At 39.9% G+C, this 27,744-nt stretch overlaps 2 protein-coding genes across 4 annotated transcripts; both read right to left on the reverse strand.

Moving 5' to 3' along the window:
- Positions 1 to 1,898: 1,898 nt before the first annotated feature.
- On the reverse strand, positions 1,899 to 7,653 carry LOC117546454 (probable palmitoyltransferase ZDHHC12). 2 transcript variants are annotated; one of them, XM_034216692.1, is made up of 5 exons: positions 7,331 to 7,653; positions 5,952 to 6,085; positions 5,475 to 5,555; positions 4,546 to 4,715; positions 1,899 to 3,834 (listed from the first exon to the last, which is right to left on the reverse strand). In XM_034216692.1, the coding sequence occupies exons 1-5, from the start codon at positions 7,425 to 7,427 to the stop codon at positions 3,519 to 3,521; spliced, it is 798 nt and encodes a 265-aa protein (XP_034072583.1). In that variant the 5' UTR covers positions 7,428 to 7,653; the 3' UTR covers positions 1,899 to 3,518. The 2 variants fall into 2 exon arrangements, with proteins under 2 accessions (XP_034072583.1, XP_034072584.1); XM_034216693.1 differs by having other exon boundaries at positions 3,519 to 3,834; positions 4,546 to 4,712.
- A 384-nt stretch (positions 7,654 to 8,037) lies between these two features.
- Positions 8,038 to 15,401, reverse strand: slc25a25a (solute carrier family 25 member 25a). 2 transcript variants are annotated; one of them, XM_034216707.1, is made up of 10 exons: positions 14,862 to 15,401; positions 13,177 to 13,303; positions 12,962 to 13,049; positions 12,767 to 12,878; positions 11,366 to 11,524; positions 10,489 to 10,641; positions 10,286 to 10,393; positions 10,006 to 10,173; positions 9,692 to 9,842; positions 8,038 to 9,397 (listed from the first exon to the last, which is right to left on the reverse strand). In XM_034216707.1, the coding sequence occupies exons 1-10, from the start codon at positions 15,021 to 15,023 to the stop codon at positions 9,216 to 9,218; spliced, it is 1,410 nt and encodes a 469-aa protein (XP_034072598.1). In that variant the 5' UTR covers positions 15,024 to 15,401; the 3' UTR covers positions 8,038 to 9,215. The 2 variants fall into 2 exon arrangements, with proteins under 2 accessions (XP_034072598.1, XP_034072597.1); XM_034216706.1 differs by having other exon boundaries at positions 8,038 to 9,400; positions 14,862 to 15,023.
- Between the last annotated feature and the right edge of the window lie 12,343 nt (positions 15,402 to 27,744).

The following is a 27,744-nucleotide window of genomic DNA, read 5'->3' on the forward strand; positions in this document are numbered from 1 at the left end:
AAGAGCTAGCTAAACTAGCTTTCGCTAAGTCACTCATGATAATATTTGTATGCTAGCTGTTAACACTCGTTTTTATTTTACAAGACTTTACTGCCTAGTCCCTCCTGAAACCAATTAAAATGTGTAATGTCATGTTTTTTTTTACTTGACTAAAGCTAACTACAAGGCTTTTAACTAAAACCATAGCTGTTAGCAATACAAGTGTTAGATAACATTGACTTGACCTATGCTAACAAGCACTTGTTTCATGCTAATCAAGCATGTCCTTGGTCAGAAACATTACACAATAGGCTACATATGAATAACCAGTCTTAGCCTCTTTAAGCATCCCGTGTGTTCGAGACAGATTCTGCTAGCTTTGTGGCCTTTGCTTATTATACAATATTTGTCTTTCCGAAATACAGTACATTCTGCCAATTATATGCATCACTGTGACAGGCTTTGCTCACTGCCTTGACCAAACAAATGAAACACGCTTACCCAATTTCTGGTAACAAGCGTTTTCTTAAAACATGGACATATTTCAAGTAGTTCCCTCGTAAAGCAAAGATGCATCCATCTCACCTGACCAACTGTTTTTTCATTAGAAGTGCATGGCACCGTGATGAACTTGTGCACTAGAAATCCTATAAATACTAGTGATATATATATATATATAAATAAATAAAAGGGAAGCCATAGAGAATATCATATAGCCATAAAAGTAAGAAAAATAACTGTATTTTGAATTTAGCAAATGTCAGTAGCCTACAATAAATCAAGAGGAAGAAGAGGAGCCGCAGGGACGAAGGTTTTAGAAGCATGTCTTGATATAGTTGAAATTCATAAAAAAACGAATCCCTTTAAGATCTGTTTTTGATATTATCACACTCACATTTGAATAGAAAAACCCTAACTCTGACGGGAGAGGTGGATGAACTATTGAGAACTATAACAGAGTTATACTTTAAAGAGTAACTTAACACTAAAACCAGTTAAATTAGCATAATTGTATCATACTATTAATTGATTGTCTTTAGTGTTAAGCTGTTTTGAATCCTTTTTTCCAGAGCAATATTGAGTAAATATGTAATCTAGAACACAAAGAATACAAATATGTGTTGCTGTCTTGTGCTCTGTGCACCCAAAAAGTACAAGGCAGAATCGGACAGAATGAGAAATCAACGGTTTGAAAAGGTCTGTTTTTTTTATTCCTGACTGCCAAAGACGCTGGAAACCAAGACATTAATGTAAATACAGTTTTGGGTGTCATACATTGCTAGAACCTCAGTTGTAACCACTTCAAACGAGGTGGAGAATGTAGGAAAGATAGTAGTGAAACTCAAGAAATGAAACAACCCCTTTGATTACAATTGAGAGGGAAAATGTGGACCTTTATACGAGAAAAGGACTGAGCGAGTGACAAATGTGGGCGCCGTTCAGTCTGCAAGTCAACATGCAAGAGCAAAATCAATTTAAGCACCTAACCTCTCCTTTCTGTCTGCCTTCTAAAAATGTTTGTTGTTTGTGTGTTGTTTACCTACCTAGACAGACAGATATACATTTATTTGAGTCCAAATGTAATGTCAAATCAATGGGGCGAACTGAAACACGCTCTCTCTTGCAGGTATTTTCGTACTCGCTCAGTTCTTTTCGTCATTTATTTACTTAACTTATTTATTTAAAGGGAGTTATTATCTGTTAGAGCTTTAACAGTGTTAAGTTGCTCTTTAAACAAATAGAATGTTCTTGAATTAAGCTAACTGAATGAATTCTATCAAGACAACGTTGATGTAGCCGCTGTAGCACTTTAAGTTCATGCTGCTGAATATTATATGTTACTTTTGTGTCAGTACTGTATTTATGTATGAATGTGAACAAGGGAATGTCAGTCTGTACAGATGTACTCTATAACAACATGCATATCATCAGTGCTTTAATGTACTCTTGTCAATAAATACAAACAAAACAAATACAGTAAAAAAAACATGTTTGGTTCACTTTGTGTAGATTATCAATTTGTAAAGAAACAAAGGCACAAGACCTGAATCGCCCTAGACATAAAGGCAAAAGGTGTTCAATATGAAAATCACCACTCTCACAAGGCAACAACTCAACGATTTACAGTAGAGCAAGTAATGACCAGACCTGAGAGGAAAACACAGGTTTTCAACAATTGAGATCTTTTCAAATGCATTTCTGTTAAGTCAAATGTTACTTAAGAAAAAGTAAAAAAAGTAGTAGTATCAAAATACATAAGTAACAAAACCAAAAGTACTTATTATGCAGAATAAATTGAACATATTTTTGCTTGAATAATTGGAATTTGCAAAGTAACTAGATTTTTTTGTGTGAAAAGTATTTGACTCCAGAATGTATTGGATTATAATTATAATGTGGCATTAAATGGTAACAATCAAGTAAAGTACATTGATTATAGTACCTCAATTAGGCACTTAAGTACATTACTTGAGTATGTGTACCTTCCACCACTGAAAATAACCATCCACTGAACTAATCATGGTTGTGAAATTGTATCTGTCTGTAGGATCATAGATCATAGAAGGACCAGAAATGAGCACAGAATGTCAGATCTTTAGCCTTGTTCTCTATTTTTAAGTCAGATTAAGCTTTTACCTATAATTGTGCTAGGCATTCAGTTTTTATTTGGACTGCGTTTTAAATCTGATGTTTGAAAGTCTTAGAGGAAGCATTTAAAAGAGAGACATGTTTGCTATAGGCGCTGTATAGTTTGGGCTTCAACTGACACTATCAGGAAAGCAGTATGAAAATAATATTTTAGATTTCTGTAGGTAAAGTGGATTGGAACAAAAGTGTTAATAATCTATAAGGATCAATCAGAGAGGACCCCCTAAGGCCTTTTCTGTAAGTGCAAAAATTGTGTGCATTTTCCACTGATTCTGATCCATTCCAAAATATTATGGGTTACAAGGACTCAAAAGTTGCATACAAAATCAGGGCAGTAGTTTCACGTAATCCTGCTGACAAACAGACAAATAAATAAACAACTGTGGTTGGATCTATTAAAAAGACTGAAATGCTGATATGGAAAGCCCTGCCCCCTTGAACTGCATAGGATCCATCCTCTGAGGGACATGAACATTTTAAGGCAATCCATTTAAACGTTTTTGAGGAATTTCAGTCAGGTCTAAAGTTCTGGGCCGACATAAAAACTGACGTTCAGACGGACCCTGCCATCTTTGGGGCATCACTGCTAGCATGGTTTAAAGGGCGTATTTTTGTAGAAAACCTTGTTTTTACTCCAGCAAAGAGTTATGTTCTGTTATGCTTAAAAAATATTGTACAATTTGAGTAAATAAGCAAAACCAGCAGTTAGTTTGCTAAATACCTGATAAACACTGTATCTCAACTTTTGCAGGTAGTAAGGACATATTTCATGGTCCACTCAAGTTGTTAAGGCCTACCCAAAAGGGCAAATTAAATAATGATTAAAGGTTATTTCCCTGAAAGTAGTGTCCAACCCAGGGTTAGATTCTCATGTTCCGTCTGGTTGGAGGTCAGACAGAGTTGGGGGTGTTTCTGGTGTACATTTTCTCCCACACCACCGTGCTGCACACGCAGAAGAAGTCCCACAGGTTACAGATAACTCCGCGGTCAAACGGGTTCTCCTCGTCACTGAAGTTCTTCAGGTAGGAGATCCTGTGGCGTGACATGAACTCCCAGGTGGTGCAGCTGATGGAGACCAGGTACAGGTGGCAGCCCAACAGCAGCATCACCACCATGGAGAAGACCCCCACCACACCCAGCGCCGCCAGCAGGAACCCGTTCACTCTGAACCACTGCTCCCAGGTGAGGGTGGGGGTGATGCCAGACCTGGAGGACAAAAACAAATGTTCAGGTGAGTCACTATTGTCTTTGGGGTTGTTCTCTGCCCTGATCAAGGTCTGGCAGGCTGAGTATCTTGCCAAGCTGTGTTCAACACCGATCCTGTACCTGCCATTCACCTCAACCAATTAACTGGTTATGTCCCTCCTTTTCTTCAATTAAACGTAACAGGCAGGCCCTACTCACTGAGGTTACTGAGAATACATGTGTTCCTCCATGCACATGCACATCACGTCCTTTCATTGTTAAATTCTGCTGGTTTCTTTTCTAAAGAGGCCATATAATGCTAATTTTCAGATTCATATTTGTAATGTGTTCCTCTGCTTTGACATGTTTCCATGCTTTAATGTTCAAAAAGCTCTTTATTTTTCTCAAACTGCCTGTGCGGCAGCTCCTCTTTTCACCCTCTGTCTGAAACCAGAGCCCAGTCTGCTCTGATTGGTCAGATGGCCGGCTCTGTTGTGATTGGTCAACCACTTAGAGATTTGCCACCCCTTAGCCTTTCACGTACATTTAGTTGTAGTTAGCTAATAGAAGTGCCAGTGTTACATAGTGTGGAAGAGAAAACACCCTCTGGAGGGAACTTTAGCCGTTGCAGACCATTTACAAATAACTATTTACCACACTAGAGCAAAGGGAAACCCCAAAAAGCGTAATCTTTAAAGAGCACAAGGTAGGTTCAGTGTTCAGCAGACATACAGAGCGATGTGTAGCGCCCACAGCAGAGCGAGCAGCTGCACCAGCAGGTAGACGATGAACCAGCGGTGGTTCCTCTCTCCCACACAGTTCTCGATCCATGGGCAGTGGTGGTCGAAGCGACGGACGCAGCGCTTACACGTCTGACAGTGCTTCGCTCTCATTGGCTGCTGCTTAAAAAATGTGTAAGGGGGAGAGAGAGAGAGACAAGTTGTATTGTAACTGGGAGAAGTCAATCCACTATTCAAGATGTAGGTATGGAAGGATATAAGCAGCATGTCAAAAATATTGCAGTGTCTTCTCTCCTTTAAAGCCCGATTGAGCGCACTGATCTCGAGCTTGTAAGACTTCTTTTTTTGTAAAACTTAAACATAAATAGAATAATTAAATAATTAATCACTTATCTTAAAATATTGACTTAGTATCTAAAAAATATTGACTTAGTATATTAAAATATCACTTAGTAGGTTAAATAATGACATAGTTTCTCAAAATAATGATAAACCGTTTCGTTATATTGACTTACTATCTCAAATGATAACTTAGCTTCTTTACATTATGACAAACAGGATTGTTCTCCAATCACATTGGTAGAAATGGTCTTCCACATCATGCCAAAGGTTGACTAGTTGTCCTATCACAGTCAACATGTTGTCGGATTGAATTTTTCCCCAAGTTACACTATCAATAAAAATCTTTGAAAAAAAACCATTTAAATACAAACAGACAACGATAATATAACATGTAAGTCTTGAGCATTTCAACACAGCAAGGTGATATACATAATCTGTGTTTGAGTTAGACAGGTTTAAAAATGAGATATTAAATGAACAAAGAGTATAAAAACATGGGACTTTTCAGACATGTAGAAAACAGGCTGATGGTGAACTCCAGGTGCTGATGAACGGTGTGAGTTGGTGTCAGCTGGTTACCTGCAGCAGGCAGTATCCACAGCGCCTCAGCCGAGGGGTCAAAGACTGAGGAATCATCGATTCCATTTCCTCATTTGAACCCTGAACGCAACACAGAATGACGTGGGTCACACATGAACACACACAAATATGCACACTCTGACCTGGACAGGACTTTCTGTCATTTAACTGCACGTAGCCTGTTTACCTAAAATCACCTTACAGCATTGCTGTCCAATTTCTGAGGTACAGTAAGGATTTCTAGATGAACTCCTTTAATCTACGCAGCTCAGAAAATCAATTTCCACAGACTTTAAAACATGTGAAAGGTAACAAGATGTTCCATTATAGAGCACAGCTTGACTTGTTTTTCTGTTAAAGTTGCATTATAATTATTGCATCATCATGTGAGATCTTTTAAGCTCCATTTAAGACCTGAGAGTCTGATGATGACAGTAAGCATTATTGCTTTTTAAGGTGTGGGTTAGTTAAACTCACCTTGACAGAGTCAGTGAGAATGAAGCCAGGGTCCATTAAAGAAACAGCAAAGTATAAGAGCACTGAGAGTGCGACCAGGAGGAAGAAGAGGAGCGGCAGCAGCAGCTCTCCTTGCTCCTCACATCTCCGCAGATCTGCAAACACACACCATAGAGATAAACTAGCATAACCTAAATATAGTGCTGCAATAAGACTATTAGTGATTTCATGCAATAGTTAATCTAACCAACAGTTGGATTATATGACCTAGAACAGTCTGATCATTTCAGAAACTTGTAAATAGAAATTAAGACCAGGAAATTACAACATTAAATCATAAAAATGTAACAATAACCAAACACCACAATGATATATTTTTTAGAAACTAATACGGTTAAATAGCTTAACTGTTTTTTAATTAAACAAATGGCTAAAGGAAAACAGTAGGGCCGATAGAACAGTCCAGAGCCCTAGAGATACTAATCTCTAGTATCTCTAGGGCTCTGGAACAGTCTAGTAAGCCAAGAGAAATGACACCACTTTAGTATTATGGAGCCTTGAACATCAGAAAAAGACTGTGTGGCATATTACGATGCAACATGTAAGAAGAGATATATCTAGTTTGATATCAACCTATTTTAAATAATGTGGAGTTTCTTTCTAACATCGAATTTTTAAACTTTTAATACTTAAAGGTGGGGTATGTAATTTTCGAGTGCGCTAGAATTTGAAAATACACAGCCGGAAAAAATCTGCCACTTCCTCACAGAGCCCCTCCTCCAACACACACGAACGCGCACATGACCAATGAGGGCACGAGATAAATTTGTGCACAGATAGAAGGCTGACAGGCAGGTAGGCCATCCAGTTACTTTAGCCGGGCCGCTAAAATGACTGGTCGTAATTTTTATATCGCTACGGCTTCCACAAATTACTTTTTTTTATGTATTTATTGTCAAAGCATTTAATATATTCATAGCTATCGGGATGTTAAGAGCATTCCATGGAATATAACAAAAAGTGTTTCTGAAATAAAGTACATTTTCCTGACTATACACGTATTTTAACTGTATTATACTTTTACCTAAGTAACATTGACAATGCAGGAATGCTGCTTTACTCCTAAAACAATTATATAAAATAAGAAGGAGCATAAATAATACCCAATGCATTGAGAGGGTATTTAAAGGTTTTACGACTATCCAAATACTATTCTATTTGGGCCATTAGTGAACCTGGAACCGGACAGGGCGACCTGGGACAAGCCATTCTTTAACTACTTAACTATTGCTAATACTAGTTACTATCATCCTTTTGAAGCCAGGTGTGCTTAAAAGCCCTGGTGGTCCGTCGCGATGCTAGTAGTTTCAGATAAGTTGTATTAGTCTAAATGAACTTACCGGTGTTGTGCAGGAACAGTATGAGGGTAATGACCCAGGTGAGCAGGGTGTGTGTGGCCCGGACCAGAAACCCGGTCCGGAACATGTTCTGCCCCATTTTAAATATCTTTCATTAGCACCGCTGCTGCTGCTAACTAGCTAGCAACAACATAGTTATTTTATAAGACCAATACATATATCATAAATCCCATGTTAACCATATTAGACAAATAACTATGCAGTCCATAGAGTTATAATGTATCTAGTGGACGTAATATACGAGCATTTTATATGTTTTATTTGATCCCTGGTTCTATGTTATCCATCCTGTTGTTGCCCCTGGCTTGTTTAGGTACGGTAGCCTGCGTGGGACATAATAGGCGAACCGTGCGCAAAGGAGGAAGTCAAATGTTTTTTTTAACGGATATAACAAACAAATAAATCTGCAAAACAATTATACTGTTATACGTCTAGCTCTGGATATTAGTACAATTAAGGAACCTCTCCGAGTTGATATCTTAGACGAGTTACTACAGTATATGGTTTATTAAATTATATATTTTTGTATTATATCCCTAAAAGAACGTTTTAAATTGTGTTCAAATTAATATATTAAACTTGTACGAGTGGCTGCTGAATGCAGGAATAATGTAGCTTGTTGTTGAGGTGAAACTGTAATAGTAATGTGATACAAATCATTCTGCACAAAAAAAATGAAGACATCAGACTCAGTATTACAAGAATTTGCATTTATTTGCATCAAAATGGTCCATTAAAACAAGACTAAAACTAATTCTTTACAAAAGAATAATTCAATCTTAATACCTGGATTGATATGACATTCATTCAGAGGCCCTTCCAGCATCAATTAAAGTGCATTATGTCACCCATCTTTTTTTAAAGCCCTGGTTTTTCTTAGTGAACATGTAGTGAAACAAAAAAACATTGGCTTTGTGCGCTTTTCTGTGAATTAAACAATAATCTGCCCGTAACCTGAGGTGAACATTAAGACCTTTATACCTTGAAAACGGGTAAGAACATCTACACAAGTGAACAGACATAATCTGAAACAGTTTACACACACACAACACAAAAGTTATTTTCCAGGTCTAACATCAGCTACAGTGACTCATGAGACAAAACACATTTCACCGGACGACTATATTTAGCGTTTCAAAGGCGCATGTTAAGGCCGTCTCTGGTGTTAGTTTTCACCCTGAATACAATCACTGCATTTATAAAGGTTGCACATTTGGCTCTCCAGGACCACGCAGCATTGTACCTCCTTCCTCTCCTAGACATTCAAAACAATAAATACTGCAGACTGTCATTCAGGAAATCCGCTCATCCATTCATTGATTCATTCGGGAGAGGGATGAGAGATCAAACTCACGTGTGCAAAGTTCTCTCAGTTAAGAACACATTTCTTCCTATAGGCAGAATGGTTGAATAATGAAACTGCTTATTAATGCTATCTGCCATCTAAAGTTACTCGTAATTGGAGTTTCCCCCCCAGAGTTGCATAACACAAATGCTGGTGAATGGAACAGAGCTTGCAATCACACTACTATGAAAAAAAACTCACAGGCACCAAACAGCAGGGACAATATAAGCATTTGGTCCTCCAATAGCTGATCACCCACATCCATCATTTCAACTTCTTTTAAAATAAAATAGCAGCAGTTTAGAATACCGACAACGTGAGCTCACAGAGTCCGTATCCTCCACCTTTTCAACTTAAGTGTCCTTTCTCGTCTTTCATATTCAGACGGACATTCACAGAATGAGACCGCTACAGGAACCAAAAGGCCCCTGGGTTTCCCTAGCAGGAGCAGTATGGGAGGGAGAGTGGGTGAGGTATGTCACATGAATCCTCAGAAGTGTCCTGACAATGAGAGGGTGAGCTTCAGCGCGATTTCACCCCAAGCTGTGTCTTCAAATGCTCGTACACCACGTAGCTAATGCTAACGGCAGGGATGACTTTGAGGAAGTTGGGGGCGAGGCCCCTGTACAGCCCCTTCGGGCCCTCGGTCTGCAAGATCTGCCTGAAGAGACCGGACATAGTCATCTGCTGGCTGCCCTCCACTGCTGCTGTAAAGATGCAAAAGAAAAGAAAAGGGTTACACACAATGCAAGAAACAAAATGGTGAGGAATAAATAAATGGGAGATAGTGATCATTTTAGATCTTGAAATGAGGACATTATCTGAACCATCTTCATTGCCTGAGAAACATAAAGTAAGTGTAGTCCTTTAAGAAGCTGATACTTCCTTAAGATAATTGTTTACACATTTAAAAGGAACCTGTTCCACATTCTTATCTGCGCAATACTTTTTGGTGTGAGCAAAGCTATGACTAAGGTGCATTCTTTCAGGAGCGTTACCTTGTGCTTGCATGCGGGTGCGGACCAGAGCCAGAGGGTAACTGGCGAGCTGACCGCAGGTGCTTGACACGGTGCCGCAGGCCAGCAGGACCAGCACGCCGGGGTCGCTGCTGTTGGTGCCGTACTGCTGCAGGTATCTGTTCTTCAGCGTCTGAGGATGGAGTAGAAAGAGATGAGGAAAAGACACTAGCATGTTCTTAGTACAATGTCCTTTGGTATGTGTTAAGGAGGTTAGCGATAAGATATGAACATTCTTAGGGATGGAAGCAGACCCACAGGTTTAACACTGCTGGAGTGCCTATAGTACTGCTCACCTCGTACACTGCCAGGTCGATGCCTGCGTAGGGGATGATGCCCAACATGTTGGGGATATAGCCTTTATAAAAAGCACAGAGTCCTTCTCTCCTGAAAATCTGCTTGGCACAGTCTGAGATACTCGAGTACTGCCCGGTCTTCCTCAGAGCAAGGCGGGTTTTCAGAACCTGGGGGACAGAGGAAGTCAGTTCTGTTTCATTATAAAGTCTTGAGAACTCCTATATACAGTTTCCAGTTGGCTTTTTATTTGAGAGTAGATGTAATTAAGCTGGTAATCACCTCCATTGGGTAGATGGTGCTCTGTGCGAGCACTCCGGCCAGAGATCCTGCAACAAATCGATCCAAGATCCCCAGAGTCTGCTTCTCGTTACAGATCAATTTCTTTATCTGCACAAGCCGATAGAGAAAGAAAACACATTAATACAGGAACATCAGCGTCATCATTTATTCCTTTTAGGCAAAGCAAAAGCCACTCATCATACCTGCTCATACGCCATGAACTTTAGGGCCGTCTCCGGGGCGATTTTGATGATGTTCACACCATTTCCTCGCCACAATGACTTCATACCACCCTCTCTGATCATCTGCATCATCCCGGTCATGATGCACATGTTGTTGGTTCGGGATCCATAAACCTGAAGGGGAAGAAATTATAATTGTTATAGTCTTAAAAGATCTGATGTGATTTAACTGGAACTTATAAAATAACAATTGATATTTGGGATGTATCGGTCCAAAACTAGGCATGTTCTATTAATCGATGGGAGAAGGCCAAAGCAAATCAATCCTAATCAACAGGGGCTCAAAGTCAATCTTCCATTAGTGACACACATCGGGGCCATTGACACAGATCCTGAATCAGAAGTAGACCTTTATCCCATTGCTGACGGCAAGGTGTACGCGGCGGCCGAGTGTGTGATGACCGAATGTGCGTAGCCATTGGTCGCTGGTGTGTTCTGTCTCTGACGGTTAATCAGTGGACTGTGGAACCTTACTCTCACAAACTGTGTGTCAACCATTAACTGCTTTATTGCGCTTGGGTAACTCAGTCTTTCGCAATTGGGTTTCTTATCAATTGGGACACTTGTGAAATAAGCTTAATAATGCGCTCAAGGCCTTGATTTCATTTATCAAGTGATTTTCAAGTCTTTACATTTGGCCTGAGGGTTGTAGCGTGATGCCAGCTAAATTACCAACAAGCTACTGATAATTCTCACGGTAAGATTTTCATAAGCTTCCCCACAAACTGTCTAGTTCTCAAGGCCTGGACAATTGAAGAACACCATCCCAAACTTCAGTTTCCTGATTAAGTCAACATTCCTAGAATGAGATTTAACCTGGGATTAAGTTTAGTCTTACCTGCATCATGACTTTGAGTCGATCCAGTGGAGCGGTGAAGGTCCTTGAAACAGCTCCAGCTCCTCCGCCGGCAACCAGGTGCCTCCACCAAATCCCGGTCTGCTTCTCCTCCACAGTGAACTCATCGGGCACCATCAGGTTATCCCCCACGTCGAATATCTGTCAACAGAACATACATGAAGTATTAGGTACAGAGAATATGAATGGCGCCATGAATCCCCCACTGACTGCAGGCCACATTTGTAGCTGCTTCATCTTTACAGATCGCACTGAAAGCTGCACATTTACTGTGCAAAACAAAACAGTGAAACCACAGTTTCAATGTTTGTTGGCACCACACCATTCAACAGATCCTCATTCCACAGTAATGTTCAACCTGTTTGCCTGTCACTGAGACACTGCAGGTGGAGATCTAAATGGTATTGCTTGCAGTGGGTAATAAGGAACCCGCTGTGCTGCTTTTGCTGCACTGTATGTACTGAGCTATAATGTTAATGAGGCTCCATAGGCAAAGGAGTAAAGTCCAGAAGGCACAATTGGTTCGGATTAAACCTGCAGCTTTAGATATCTGGTCCTCTTCAACAAATACATTTGGTAAATTGTATCTTTGATTTATCAATCTGACTTAAATTAGATTTGTAACGATATATTGCACATCTCAAATTAGAGGGCCTCAACAGCCTCCCCATACTCAGCTGATGGGGAGTCTCACGGTCACACTGTGGGGATTATACGGGTGTCTCGTAAACCAATTTAATATCAGATTTCTTTCGAGGGAAATGACCATAGCAGCTCATGTTTCATCTGTAAATCACGAGTTACTGCTTGGCCCCCAGGAGGGGTGACTCCCGCTCTATTCCTGGCCCTCCAGCCTGTCAGTGTCTCCTCTGTGCAGAGTTGAGGCAGCTGGACTCATTAGACAGACCTGCCTTGAAATAACACTCATGATCACGCTGCCCTTTAGCAGGAGCGCTGCTATAGCACTTTCATCTCAACCTGCTCTAACTGACCGCTGCGGCTCTGCGTTACATAACTGCAGACAAATCCTTTGGACATAATCCATTAGGAATGTAACCAATGCCTCTCAAAGCTTAATATGGCTTTATTGCTGACGCACGGTTTGTGGTGATAGAGCTTTAAGAGAATTAGCTCTTCAGTTGACTTCTTTCCAGGTGGAAGGTGGAACACACTGCCCTTTGATTAGTTCCAGACAACATGACCGGACGCCCCGATAGCCTTACCGGAGAAGGATTTGTGAAAATAAGTCATCAGAAGATGCATACATCACCCACGACAGATACAGAGAGCAGAAACGTCTGGTTCCTTCAGATATTCCCTGTCACAGCACAACTGTCTCTACCTGGTATTTTGGAGGCTAAACGGGTAACTGGTTGAACTTACCGTAGAGTGCTTCCAGTAGAGGATGATTTCAGGGATGTTCTCGGTCTTCTCCTCCACGGGGTAGTTGCTCCAGTCTTTACTGCCAATAGTTATCATTCCGTTCTTATCCATGCTTTAAAAACATAAAAATAATAAGTTAGTCCCTTTATCCAACAATGAACAATTGCAGTGGATGAAACGGATGAATGAAATTACCTTTTAAGGGCTTTCTCCGCGTGCTGCGGGGAAATATACACACCAAGGTCCTGGAGGGACTGCATGAACTCCTGATGATCAACGTGGCCTAACAAAGGGAACACAGACAAGTTGTAAGAAAAAGGTCTCGCACAATGTAGGTGAACTACTATCAAGGTGAAAGGTGACACCAAGCTAGCACTGACACATCTGCAATGTCAGGCAGCGCCTCATACCTGTATTCTTGCTGGTGAGGCTTTTCACCAGCAGCTTTAGGTCTTTCTCGTAGTCCTGTAGATAGTGAACAAACTCTTCAAAGTCCAGCTGTCCACCTGAGTTACTTTCTTCCCTTTTTAAGGTTTTCTGTAAGGACAAATATGAGCACAACAGTGAGACATGGTACTTAACTTCAGATAAAAGTGTGCAGTTTGAATAATGAGGCTTGTTGGGGGGGGGGGAATAAGAATTACAATTTTTAAAAGGCAAAGGCGCAAACTAAGTGTGGTAGTACAATATTTTCACATAGGTCACATGTTCTGGAATGTACTGTCTGCCTGCCAGTCCTTACGCCAAGGTGTCTGGCTTGTGGCTTATGACCATGTTGGACAGCGCTATGGCCTTTGACTAAGCTGCAAAGTGTTCTGGAATGACGTCCGTTTCCCAGGACCAGGTGGGGGGGTAATTAGATAGTAAGATCTGGTCTATGTTTGACCTCAACGGCAGGCAGACAACTGTTGTAATCCAGCGCTAACCTGCTGAGCCTAAAACAAGATGAGGACACCAGCAGTCAAGTGCTGATATCTGACACTGCTTCTAACACACAGTGCAGGCATAAGACTGTCACACTGTAACCACACTCTGCAGGACATCTTGCTCTTTCCTGCAGATCACATTTGACTACCTGTACACATGCATACAGTTCAAATGTGTTGCCATTCCTCTGCTACATGTGGGGCCTTTTTCTCTAAAGTCTAATTCAGTCAAACACAAAGATTGCAGTTGAGTTTGCTGAAGGCAAATGGTGCTAAATGGTGTTGCCAGACCAAATAATGTGTTTACTGATTATTTCTGTATTGCAAGCTGCACAAAAATGTGAACTTCAGCTGAGCCCAAGAACTAAAACCACCAAATGATTGCTGATGGTGCATTTGTCAAAGCTCAGTGGAACCTTTCATCACAAAATCAAAGAGTGCCAGATTTGTATTTCATGTGCAAGTAACAAGAGTTTCTTAACCCTAAAAAGGAGCAATGTACAGCAGAACACAGTATCTAGGGAAAAGTTGTAACCACCTATTTAATATATAGTAATATATACTACCAATGTCCTTTTTGGTCTCAGGGTGGATGTTTGGATAACATATATATATATATTTATATTTTCAATACAATATTAGAAATACACCTTTGTTTTGCACTTTACAAATATTGAGTTCAGAAGCGCATAACCTCAATAGTTTGACTTACATTGCACACATGGCAATGGCAGCAAATACTGACTTTCCTTACCCTACTGCCATAGCATAGCATTAGCATACATTCCTTTTTTAGGGTGGAATTTCACTGAAAAATGTTTAGCCCGCGCAGGTTCAGTTCAGTATTAAAACATATGAATGAGAATTACATTGGATAGGCGAAAATCAAATTACCATAACACATATCTACGTTTAGCATTATATAAATAGTTGTTGCATTGTTTTTCCGACAAGTTTTACATTTGAAATGCTCTGTCGCAGCTCTTTTTGAAGCCGGCTATTGCGGCCTAGTCGTAAGGCTTTTCACAAACCCACGCTAATTCTTCCAGCGACCGGAAATAAAGGTCTAGTCACGGTCGTAGTAATAATATCTTAATAACTTGTCGATTGTAGAGCTACACAGACTGTGTGTTGAGATATGAAACGATAACAGGGACATTTTTCCTCACCTTTCGCCATCTTTTGTAGGATGAAAATTCCTGTGAAGGCAGGAACACGCTCAGTTTGTTGAACAGAGACTTCAGCTCCGACGGCAGTCCATTTGACTCAAAATATTCCACCTCAACTGTGTCTGAGTTGGAGACAGGGACGTAAAGGCACAGGCCGAGCATCTTTGGTTCCGTAAATCTTAAAATACACTACAATAAATAAATAAATAGCGCTGCTCTGTCAGTTTCACTCCTCCACGGGGTAATACTGAAATGCCGGTAAGGAGGAAGCACCCGACTTCTGAAGAATATCATCAATGCCAGTGCACGCCTCTTCACCGAATAGCTCTTCATCATTGGCTGTCCTGCGTCATAACGTAATTTTACTACTGACCAATCGCTGAGCCCGCCCATTGATGGGGATCGGCTCGGTCCCGCCTTATTCTTGTGCAGAGAAGCCAATGAACAATGAACAACCAATCCTGTCTCTTCTTTCATCCATCGTGAACAATTGTCCAATCCAGTCCTTAGTGACATTCAAACAGCTGCAAAAGCGGTGGGCATATTGGCGGTATATTTGCCATGATCTCCCAACTACTGTTGAAATAATAAATATTCAGAATGTAAGAATACGTTTGATTACACCCTACATTTACAAGACAGGGCCACAACATAAGTTAGTAATGGATGGCCAACCTTTGTTTAGTATGTGTTTTAGTATTGCAAAAAATGTACAATTAAGTAAAGTCCTATCCACCAATTAAGACATATACCAGTCCTGCTTTTAGGACAACATATTACTTTCACATAAGTAAAGGATTTTCGAAAAAAATATCAAACTTTATTCGTGGGTTTTGCATGGAAAAAACACTTTTTTCCAAAGATTTAAAAGGAAATATTCAATATGGCAGTATTACTAAGCAGGTTAATTCTCTTAGATATTTGTATTTATTTGCAGCCAAATATAGATTCATCATAATTGTTTCCTGCTAGTTTCAGTTGACTCTTAATAGGAACATTTGAGACTGCAAACGTATGACATGTTCCATAGGTATAAATTAACAGGGGATGAAGGCTGGGGAAATGAACTGGGAAAAGGATGAGCACCAAAAGCCAGAAATGGATCTGGAGGAACGCCGGCAGAATACACAACACATGCAATTCTTGCTGCAGCATACATATTATCCATCCATCCATCCAAAATAAAGTTACTTTCTTTTCCCTGGCGACATCAACCAGCTCTGACTGGGGGATCCCAAGGCGCTCCCAGGCCAGCGAAGAGATATAATCCCTCCACCTGGTCCTAGGTCTACCCCTTGGTCTCTTCCCAGCTGGACGTGCCTGGAACACCTCCCTAGGGAGGCGCCCAGGTGGCATCCTAGCTAGGTGCCCGAACCACCTCAACTGGCTCCTTTCGACGCGAAGGAGGAACGGTTCAACTCCGAGTCCCTCCCGGATGACCGAACTTCTCACCTTACCTGCAAACATCGCTGCTACAACCCGTTGCTGCAGATACACGCTTTACAACATCAGGAAGATACGTCCCCAGCTGACTCAGAAAGCGACTCAGGTTCTGGTCCAGGCTCTCGTCATCTCACGCCTAGACTACTGCAACTCCCTCCTGGCTGGTCTACCTGCATGTGCCATCCGACCTCTGCAGCTCATCCAGAATGCAGCGGCTCGTCTGGTCTTCAACCTTCCTAAATTCTCCCACACCACTCCGCTCCTCCGCTCCCTTCACTGGCTTCCGGTAACTGCTAGAATCCACTTCAAGACACTGGTACTTGCTTACCATGTTGCGAATGGATCTGGCCCTTCCTACATCCAGGACATGGTTAAACCGTACACCCCAGCGCGTGCACTACGCTCTGCATCAGCCAAACGACTCGTTGCGCCCTCGCTGCGAGGGGGACCCAAGTTCCCATCGGCGAAAACACGTAGGTTTGCTGTCCTGGCTCCAAGATGGTGGAATGAACTCCCCATTGACATCAGGACGGCAGATAGCTTGCACATCTTCCGGCGCAAACTGAAAACTCATCTCTTTTGACTCCACTTCGAGCGTTAGAACTATTAACGAAGCACTTTTATACTAATAAAGGACTGGCTTACCTAAAGCCAGTTGAGTAGCACTTGAAATGTTTGGCTCTATGAAACCTGATGTACTTATATGATTCTGTTTTCTTCAAGGTTGTGTCTTCCTGGTCGAATGTACTTATTGTAAGTCGCTTTGGATAAAAGCGTCAGCTAAATGCAATGTAATGTAATGTAATGTAATTATCCCTAAGGGAGACACCAGCCACCCTGCGGAGAAAACCCATCTCGGCCGCTTGTATCCGCGATCTCGTTCTTTCGGTCATGACCCATCCTTCATGACCATAGGTGAGGGTAGGAACGAAAATGGCCCGGTAGACAGAGAGCTTTGCCTTCTGGCTCAGCTCCCTTTTCGTCACAACGGTGCGGTAAAGCGACTGCAGTACCGCTCCCGCTGCTCCGATTCTCCGGCCCATCTCACGCTCCATTGTTCCCTCACTCGAGAACAAGACCCCGAGATACTTGAACTCCTTCACTTGGGGTAAGGACTCATTCCCTACTTGGAGTGGACAGTCCATCGGTTTCCTGCTGAGAACCATGGCCTCAGATTTGGAGGTGCTGATCCGACATATATATTATATTTTAGACAATTAAGCCCCTTTCTGTCTCTACATGACACCCATGACAATGTTGTTTTCACAGTTTTGTGTTGACACACTCGACTCAGAAACCCTGCACAGAGCCCTGCTGACCACAACTCGATCCAAAACGACTTGGCAACATTTTGAATGCCGGACTTATATTAAGTCTGTGCTATTTCTATAAATACTTTTGTAAATGATCTGAGTTGGTCTTCCACTCATTATTTACCTCCAAGGTGTTCAGAATAAGTCAAAATCAGAATACTTTATTTAACCTGAGGGAAATAAGGTTTTGGGACAGTTGCTACATTTTACAATTTGTATATGAATAAGAAGTTAAAGTAAAAATGTCCAAAAAAATATTTTTAAAAAAACAAACAAAAACACTATAATAATATATTGATATGAACATAATGGAAGAAAAAAAAAGGATCTCATAATAATAATAATAATAATAATAATAATAATAATAATAGGAAGTTAAAGTCAAAAATGTCCAATAGAAAATTAAATTATTATATATAAATTATTATAATTAAATTATTTATATACTGTATTTTATAACGCAAGAAGTTAGATGTCAAATAAAAGATAAAATAAATGTTTTTACACATCACTACAACATGAATATTACAATATACACAATGGTGTTTTAGAATATTAATGCTGAAATGGAGTGAAGTTAAAAAATAGAACACTTAATACCCTGCTCCTGAAAACTGAACTTTACTAATACCATACTTATACTAATTGTATTTATGGTATTTTTCCAGCAATGGCTTTAAAGAAATGTTTACAATGTTTTCAGCCGCTTGCAAGCGCAGTTGAGTGAGAGTGAAAACATGTTGGTGCGGCTGCTGTTGTTGAATAACCTGCGTCACTCAGCTGGAGGTAACCGATAATGTGCAGGGACAGAGACACTTTCACCGGCAGGATCAGACAAACAGTCCATATCTGCAGGAATAACACAGGGGAGAGGTGAGGGGGCACAGTGTTATCAACAGCAGCGCTACAACACAATGATCTGTTGTCTAGCTCCTGAGTCACCGATTGATCATTCTCTTTTTATGATTGTTATGGAGGTTGTTGTTGTTGGGACTGGAACAGGATGTTCATTATCACCAAAGGTTCACTTGGTCTTTGAGTCACAACAACCTTAGTATAAATAAAAAGGAAGCATGTTGTACTTAAAGGTGCCCTATTCTGCTTTTTTGGATTAACCCTTTCCTGTAGTGTGTTATATAGGTTTTTGTGCATGTAAATGGTCTGCAAAGGTTAAAATCCCAAAGTTACCTCCACAGGGATGTCACATGATGACATCACCATGTAACACCCATGTTTTTATTGGCCAGTGCTGCCCCTGGCAAACTTGTGGCCCCATGCAAAGTTATGAGATGAGGCCCTCTGCCCTGAGTGTCGACTGGGGAGGATGGGGGTTAGGGGGGCTGGAGCATGCACGACGAAACTGTGGCACGCTTAATTGCGCCGCATTTGCGCATCAGATGAGGCTCCCTTCACGAGGTGAGGCCCTACGCAGTCTGTGTGATCTGATCTGCGTAGGGAGAGGCGGGCCTGCCAGTGCTCCAACACATTGTAGTCAAGTCAAAGTCAACTTTAATGTCGATCTTCCAGTTTGTGTGTACAGACAGAGAGATTGCCGTTTCACAATCCCGAATACATAAATACAAATATATAAAAATATGTATACAATATGTATATCCTATATATACACAATCAAAAGACACATTTATACATAGCACACATAAAACATAAATAAAAGCACAACAATCAATAAATAACAGTCACTTCAATAAGCTGTTGCAAAATGTGCATTAGTGCAAGATTGTCCATAGCAGCGTACAAAGTGTCTGGTGGTGGATTTGAGTGTCTGAGTGTGTGTGGTGTTAAAGTCCAGTGGGGGCAGGGGGGAGAGAGTTCAGCCTCCTGACAGCCTGGTGGAAAACACTGTTTTTTAGTCTGGTGATGCATTGTCCATGATAGAGTAATGGTCGGGACATCTCTAAGCGGTTGACCAATGACAAAACAGCCGGCCAGCTAACCAATCAGAGCAGACTGGGCTCTGGTTTCAAACAGAGGGTGAAAAGAGGTGCTGCAGCAGGCAGTAGAGAAATAAAGTGCTTTTTGAACATTAAATCATGGAAACAGCTGTGCAGAGGCCTATCAACCAATCGGTGCACTTAAAACAGGGACATATAAACAATATATAATTATAATAATAATGATCTAAATGGGAAATTGGACCACAATACTATTTTGGTACCAACCTAAATATCAGGATTTGAGTTTTGTGTGTTAAGTTTTGGTTTTATTTTGCTGTTCTGTGTTCCCTGTCACATGTTTTCCTCCTTGTGTCTTGTCTGATCCTTCTTGCCTCCCTGTCTTTAGTTCCCCTGGTGTGTCTGATTGTCTCATTGTGTTCACCTGTTGCCCTTGTGTTTCTCCCTCCCTTACCCAGCTGTTTCTTGTCCCGTGATTATCCCTCTCTGTATTTAGTCTTGTCTTTCCCTGTGTTCTCCTGTCGGTTCATTGTTTGTCTTTCCCTTCACGCTCCATGTTTGTCCCTGAAGTTTTGATCCTGGATTCTTTACTCGTGCTCCCCTGAGTTGGTAATGTTAAGTTTGTTTCTTGTTTTCTTTTGTCATCGGCTTTTGTTAAATAAAGCTCACTTTTTGTTATCCCTTAAAACCCGCTCATCCTTTAATACTGCATTTGGGTCCTACCTTTTCCACGCATCGTAACACTAAATGTGTCCAGAGCATTCATTTATATCTCATATCTCAAACTGAGTCATACTCTTCTTCTTTGATCAGATATCCTTATAGTTATACTTTGATATTTTGGACCCATTTTGGGTCTGTGCATACATGACAACAAATAATGAAATATATTTATTTTATATTACAAGACATCACATTATCCATGCCTGAGCGGAAACTCAGTTCTTCACTCTGGTGTTATTTACATCACACACAAATACACACATGAGCACATGCACTAACAGGACATGCATGCATTAGCGGAGAGGTGTCAGAGCGAAAGGGGCTGCCAGTGTTCTGGTGCCCTGCAGTGGTTGGCGGTGCCTTGCTCAAGGACACCTCGGCATTGCCCAGGAGGTAACTGGCATCTATCCAGCTACCACTTTGTATTTTGTCAGATAGGGACTTGAGCCGGCAACCCTCCAGTTCCCAAGATCCCTGGTCCCTCCGGACTGAGCAGAACAGTACTGAATTATAGTGGGTTTAAATTATAAACAGTACAGTAACCTAATTGAATTTGTCCAGTTATTTGAAAAGAGTTTGAAACAGTCGCTACCATTCTGTAAATAGCAAGACTTTCATATATACTCTGTTATAATTATACATTATACCTGCATGAGAAACAATTAAAAAAACATTTGTTTATAACGATATAGTGATGCACAGAGAAAAGAGCATCATTATAGAGGGTTTCTTGTTTTGTTTTTTTTCATGACACAATCGACATGAGGACACTCAGTTACAATGGAGGATGCCCTTCTTTAGTTTTTTCATTTTTGATTTACATTCAAGTTTTACAATTGCAGTTAGTATAGTAACCCACTCTTGGTTGGTCAGGTATATCCCATCGGCCCGGTACCCTTTTTCCTTTTCTTTAAAAATCCATCTAGAAATGCTGCACCGGTCTGAAGTGTGATCATCTAAATGCCCACATTTTCTCTAAAGTTCGTTTTGAGTTAAATGTAATTGACAGCTTATGTTTCTGGTTATGAAAGAAACCGTTTTTTCATCTGGGTTTTGCAGCAGTAATGTGGTATCGCATCGGTGATGAGAGCCTGTTCCTGAAAAAAAAAAATAGAAATGTCTGAAGAATCAGAATCATATGTGAGCGCTAGTATCTGAAATCGTTAAGGGATTCAAGCCATAGTTGTGCCAAATAAAAATACCATACCAATCCACCAATAACTAACTGGTAGAATAGTTTAAACTGAGCTACTAAATAATGAGTTGACCACACTTTCCTTATTTTTTGTATTTATTTTAGGTTATAGTGATATACAAACAATTTATCTTTAGATTTATTTTTACTAGCATTACACACACACCATAGAAAGAAAAAGAAAACATCATTTGTAAAATGTGCTGCTCCGTGGACTTAATAGTTAATAGAAGTGTTGGATATATTCACTCTACTTTTCTTCTGTACTCTGCTGCCCTCTGTTGACAACACAAAAGTATGACATTTACTACTAATCTAATGTTTGAATACTTTATTACCCCTTGTGAAAAACAAACATTTATTCAGACATGTAATACTATACAAATTACAGAGATGATACCACAAAGCTAGTATAGGCCTACTGTTATATGGATGAAACACCTTAATGTACTGTAGTCTTTATAAATAATATACTATTAATTTACTGAATTTAAGACGGACTGTAGAATTGAGTAATAATGAATGAGAAATTGGGAATAGATGTGTAGCCTATGTGAGTGAATATTAATAGAAACTAGAGAATGCAATTCCTGAAGAAGTTGCTAGTGGGAATGCTTTATGCTGAAAATCTGACGCTAAACTGCTATGCTGAAATGTAATGTGTAAGAAGGAAGTGAAGAATTTAGATTGAAATGATACATGAAGAAAAGAAAGTAAAAAGGCTTGGAAAAGCAGCAGAATATTTAACTGCAAACTTCTGAACTAACTTGATGGCGAATGATCTGTCGCCATGGCAACGGCATTTGTCGACACCCCATACTACGCTTAGATGCGTTGATGGCTGCATCGGTACCAAACCTGTGAAGTGTTGGGGCGTTTGAAGCAGTTTCACTGAAGTTATGAGAAAACCGTGTTTCATAGATAGATCTTTAATTTTGTCATTGTACAGGTACAACGAAATTACAATAAACTCAAGGTGCCAACACTGTCTTCAAGGCTGGACTGACGGGACGAGAGAGAGAGAGAGAGAGAGAGAGAGAGAGAGAGAGAGAGAGAGAGAGAGAGAGAGAGAGAGAGAGAGAGAGAGAGAGAGATAGAGAGAGAGATAGAGAGATAGCAGAGCAGAGAGAGAGAGAGATCTAGAGAGGATAGCTATGATGATAGAGCAGGAGACGCAGAGAGAGAGAGAGAGAGAGAGAATATGAGAATGAGAATGAATCCTACTTGAAGATGGGCCCCAGACAGTGGAGACAAATTCACCATGGCCTTGAACTCACCTGATCTGATGAATGACATGTCACTATTTGACCAAAATCAATATGTTCCTACCAAAGATGGTGTAAACATGGCCATTGATTATATCAATATGATATTTCACAAGGCAGCTATTAAAGCTGACCTTATAAAACAAAAGCAGAAGCCTGTTAGAAGGCAAAACGCTGACAAATGGTTTGACCAAGAATGCAAGACCATCAGAAAAGACCTGAGAAAAATAGCAAATGAAAAACATCGGCAACCAAACAACCCAGCCTTACGCATTAGATACAATGACGTTTTAAACAAATATAAATGTACAATAAGGAACAAAAAACTAAATTATACCCACATGAAACTTGAAGATATTGAGAAAGCCATTGATCAAAATCAATTCTGGGATCTGTGGAACAACTTCAACACAAAACAACCACAAGCATTACCCATCCAAAACGGTGACATCTGGAGAGAACATTTTGAAAGTTTGTACAAAGACATACCAATAAATCTAATGAATTCAGATCAATGTATTACAAAAGAGAAACTCCAAACATTAGAAGAAACTATTAAAGACACCAAAACCCCCTTGATTTCCCAATTACTTGGGAAGAGTTGACCACACAGACACAATCTCTCCGGCCAAGGAAAGCTTGTGGCCCAGACAACATTAAAAACGAAATGCTCAGATGCAGCACCCCAGAGATGCAGGGGACAGTGTTAAAGCTGTTCAGTATCGTATTGCAGTCAGGATGTTTTCATCTGGTGCAAAGGGCTCATTTCCCCCATTCATAAGAGTGGAGACAAATCAGACCCTAATAACTACCGTGGCATCTGTGTCAGCAGCTGTCTGGGGAAATTATTCTGTAGCATTCTAAATAAAATAATACAAGATTTCCTTAACCAACAATCCATATTGAGTAAAAATCAAATTGGCTTCCTTCCAAAACACCGCACCACCGACCATGTATATACCCTTCACACTTTAGTTAACAAACATGTACACCAAACACAAAATGGTAAGATATTCACTTGTTTCATTGATTTCAAAAAAGCTTTCGACTCTATTTGGCACGAAGGGCTCTATTATAGACTTCTACATTGTGGTATAGGGGGCAAAATGTACGATCTGGTTAAATCAATGTATTTAGGGAATAAGTGTGCTGTTAAAATTGGAGACAAACAAACGGAATTCTTCACCCAGAGAAGAGGCGTTCGTCAGGGTTGCAATTTAAGTCCCACTCTATTTAATATATATATATAAATGAACTTGCTGTTCAGTTGGATCACTGTGCTGCTCCTGGCCTCTCCCTCCTAGATAGAGAGGTGAAGTGTCTGCTTTATGCTGATGACCTTGTTCTGCTGTCTCCTACTGAACAAGGACTACAACAACAGCTGGACATAGTAGACCAGTACTGTAAGAACTGGGCCCTGGCAGTCAATATGAAGAAAACTAATGTCATGGTTTTCCAAAAACGCCCCAGATGTCAGGAGAACAAATACCATTTTACCATAAACAATCATATCATCGAATATAGTATGAGTTATACCTACCTCGGTTTAACTGTAACAGCATCGGGAAGTTTCAACATGGCAGTGAATGCACTCTGAAAAAGCCAGAAGAGCTCTAAATGCAATTAAGAGAACATTTTATAATGTCCAAATTCCAATTAAAATCTGGCTCAAAATATTTGATAGTGTGATCCAGCCCATTGCGCTGTACGGTAGTGAAGTATGGGGTCCACTCAGTCACCAGAGCTATACCCGCTGGGACAAACATTCAACAGAGTCTTTACATGCAGAATTCTGCAGATACATTTGACGTGTTCAGAGAAAAACACCAACAAATGCATGTAGATCAGAATTAGGCAGATACCCACTGATCATTAACACTCAAAAGAGAGCACTGGCATTCTTTAACCACCTTAGATCCAGCCCCCGAGACACCCTCCACTCCAAAGCCCTCCAAAACCAAGAACTAACCCCAGAGAAGAGTCCCCTATGTCAGCTGGTGCTGAGGCTAGCTGCCCCCTCTCAGAGCCACTCTGACCAGTCTCTCAACAACACTGCTCTCCAAACACCAATCACAGTCAAACGCATTATAACACAATGTAAAGACAACTATTTACAACATTGGGAAGAAGAAACTAAAAGCCAAAGTAGATTAGAATGTTACCTGGCTCTAAACAGAGATTATGAGCTGGCAGAATATCTCTCTACTGTCAGAGATAGAAAGCAGAGACAGATCCTAACCAAGTACAGGCTCAGTGACCACAAACTGGCAATCGAAACAGGAAGACTCAAAAGATCCTGGCAACCAAAAGAAAACAGAATATGTGGTCACTGTACGAGAGGTGAGACTGAGACAGAGATGCACTTCCTCCTGAAGTGCCAAACATTCAACGAAGTAAGGAGCGTTTACTGGAACAAGTTGAACTCTGTAATCCCAGGTTTCAATGAGGTTGATGACCTCTCAAGACTGAGAGTACTTTTAGGAGAAGGAGACAAGGCACATCTTGCTGCCCAATATGTATACACATGCCACAACCTGAGGGACAGTGAATGAGACACACACACACACGTGTTGAAATGTAATTGTATCACTGTATATATATATCATCAATAATATGTAAACATTTGAAATGTATGTTAATGGTGTTAATTATTTTGTATTGTGATGCTTTGGCAACATTGTTTAATTTAACTTTCATGCCAATAAAGCCCCTTTGAATTGAATTGAATTGAGAGAGAGAGAGAGAGGTCATCATGTTCCATTGCACAGGTGTTTATAGTTGAGCTAACGAGGTGCCTAGACTTCAAAGGCTTCATTGTTCTGAATGAGAGATGAACCTCTTACATGTGAACGTTTTGTGGAAGAACGATAACAGATATCTGTGAAATCTCAAAACGTGAAGCATGTCAAGGAAGTTGAGTATCTGAAGTGTAATTTTTGTGTACTTTCGGGTTAATAATGTGGCCTTTTTGGCAGTTTAACTAAAGGTGTGCGGCTGCTACCATGAGGAAATATCTGCCTGAAATTACAATGGGCTTTAATGGAGGAATGTTGAACGTTTTTGTCACTTCATGCCCTCAAGAGGCATTTTGTTTAATTATTTTTTGCTTAATTATGTGTCATATTTCAAGCTACGAGATGTTTTCCTACGTTTATCATGAAAAATTATGTCTCAGGAATTTAGGGTTTGGGAATTATGGCAGTTTAAAAAAAATATATCAAGGCACATTTCAAGATTTCCTACCCTCTGTGACATCACGCACTCTAGTTAATGTTAAAATCTGAAGAAAACCTCTAAAACAAGGTCTGAACAATGTTAATATCTCTAAAAGTAAGAATCAGATTTAAAAGTTGTTTTACACGAATAATGTCAGAAAGATGTGTAACATTTTAAAGTTGGAATGAGGTTTCTGAGTGAAAGTATGAATGAACAGTTAGCAGTTGAATCGCATGAAGATTTGTTGAAGTCTGAAGATTTCCTCCATTGACTTCAATGTTAAAAATGTGATGTATTATGGGATGTATCTCTGGAATTATGAAAGTTATGAATGAAAAAAGTAATAGCCATCGATTCCCGACCGAGCTGAACGTTTTGATGTTTGAACGGAGTTTCTGCGATGTTCAATGCAGGAGAAGAAGAGGGCCAAAATACCGGCGGAATAATAATAATACACTTTTCGTCCGTAGAATAACAGTTAGTTGGAATGCTGTTAACAGCATTCCAACTAACTGAATGAATGAATACATAGACTGATTCATTGATGAGCTAAACAGCAGCTCAATTGTTTAGTCCTAAAGTTTACATTTTACAATGTAAAATGGAAGAAATAAAATAATATGTACATAATATACAGCCAAAAGTCTCAAACATAATGTCCAGGGAAGGTCATTAATTAACAAAAAGTTCTTGAAGTAAACATTAAACTGACAGACCTTTGCCACACGGGGGCGCTGTTTCTCCGCTGAGGGTGCAGAATGACTGGCAGTGAACGAGGCTCCCAGGAGCTGAGTCAAGCTAACGAGGGTGAGCTGATTGGAGAGCGACTTGCATTCAACAATAAAATATAAAAGGGATCTGCACACATCTGCACTCGTTAACTCTTTAAAAACATTTAATGGATTAATTTGTTTGAATTAATTATACATAATACATTAGGATGTAGCCTACTAAATAATAACTTTTTAAACAAAATGGTTTGAATTTGGACATTACAAGCTTAAGGAAAAACATTTATTAAAAAAAGAAATGTCTATGCAATTAAATTATATAATTTACAACTTGATGTATTCTTATTTTATTTTATATTTGTTGTTATATATATATATATATATATATATATATATATATATATATACTTATATAGTTATGTATAATTTATGTAAAGAAAGTAAAAAAAATAAAACGTATACCCAGGACCAATTTTCCATTATTTTTGGATCATGTCAAGCAGGGCTGCCAACCTTTGAGTTCAGCTTGGAGTGAGATTTTTTTTTGGTGAACCGAACGTTCATGTGTACAGTGTTACAAATGTATTGAACATGTACAAACTAGGCAGGGATGAAAACTCATCAGGTATGAAAAAGGTGACAAGGATCCGAGCCCCCCAACCCCACGGAATATCGGCTTTAAAATTAAGAATAACAGAGGATTTTAGCAGTCAGAACAACTAAAGCAGCAGTGTTAATAATAACAGAAACGCTATAGAGTCACATCTAATAGAAATATATAAAAGCATTTATTTTAATTGTGTAGCAGTCAGTTTTTCATTTTGGCAGCACTGTTGAGCATTTTGAAAATGTATTTTCATGCCTCTGTGCAAGGCTTAGTCTTTCTATCTTTATAGCCAGTTGTGTAAAGTAACTAAGTTCATAAACTCAAGTACTATACTTGGGTACAATTTTGAGATACTTGTACTTTATTTAAGTATTTCAATGTTTTGCTACTTTGTTCTTTTTCTCCTCTACAGTTCAGAGGTAAATGGTGTAGCTTTACGCCGTCGCCACTACATGTATTTAATACCTTTAGTTACTT

This window comes from Gymnodraco acuticeps, unplaced genomic scaffold (genome assembly GCF_902827175.1).
Source record: "Gymnodraco acuticeps unplaced genomic scaffold, fGymAcu1.1, whole genome shotgun sequence".
In the NCBI taxonomy this organism is placed as follows: Eukaryota; Metazoa; Chordata; class Actinopteri; order Perciformes; family Bathydraconidae; genus Gymnodraco; species Gymnodraco acuticeps.

Coding starts and splice junctions, on each gene's coding strand:
- LOC117546454 (XM_034216692.1), bottom strand. CDS start 7,427: ATGGGGCAGAACATGTTCCGGACCGGGTTTCTGGTCCGGGCCACACAC. Junction 5,556..5,951: donor TTCTCACTGACTCTGTCAAG/GTGAGTTTAACT, acceptor TGTTGCGTTCAG/GGTTCAAATGAGGAAATGGA. Junction 3,835..4,545: donor TGGGCGCTACACATCGCTCT/GTATGTCTGCTG, acceptor TTTGTCCTCCAG/GTCTGGCATCACCCCCACCC.
- slc25a25a (XM_034216706.1), bottom strand. CDS start 15,023: ATGCTCGGCCTGTGCCTTTACGTCCCTGTCTCCAACTCAGACACAGTT. Junction 10,642..11,365: donor GACTCAAAGTCATGATGCAG/GTAAGACTAAAC, acceptor CTTCCCCTTCAG/GTTTATGGATCCCGAACCAA. Junction 10,174..10,285: donor GCACCATCTACCCAATGGAG/GTGATTACCAGC, acceptor TCTGTCCCCCAG/GTTCTGAAAACCCGCCTTGC.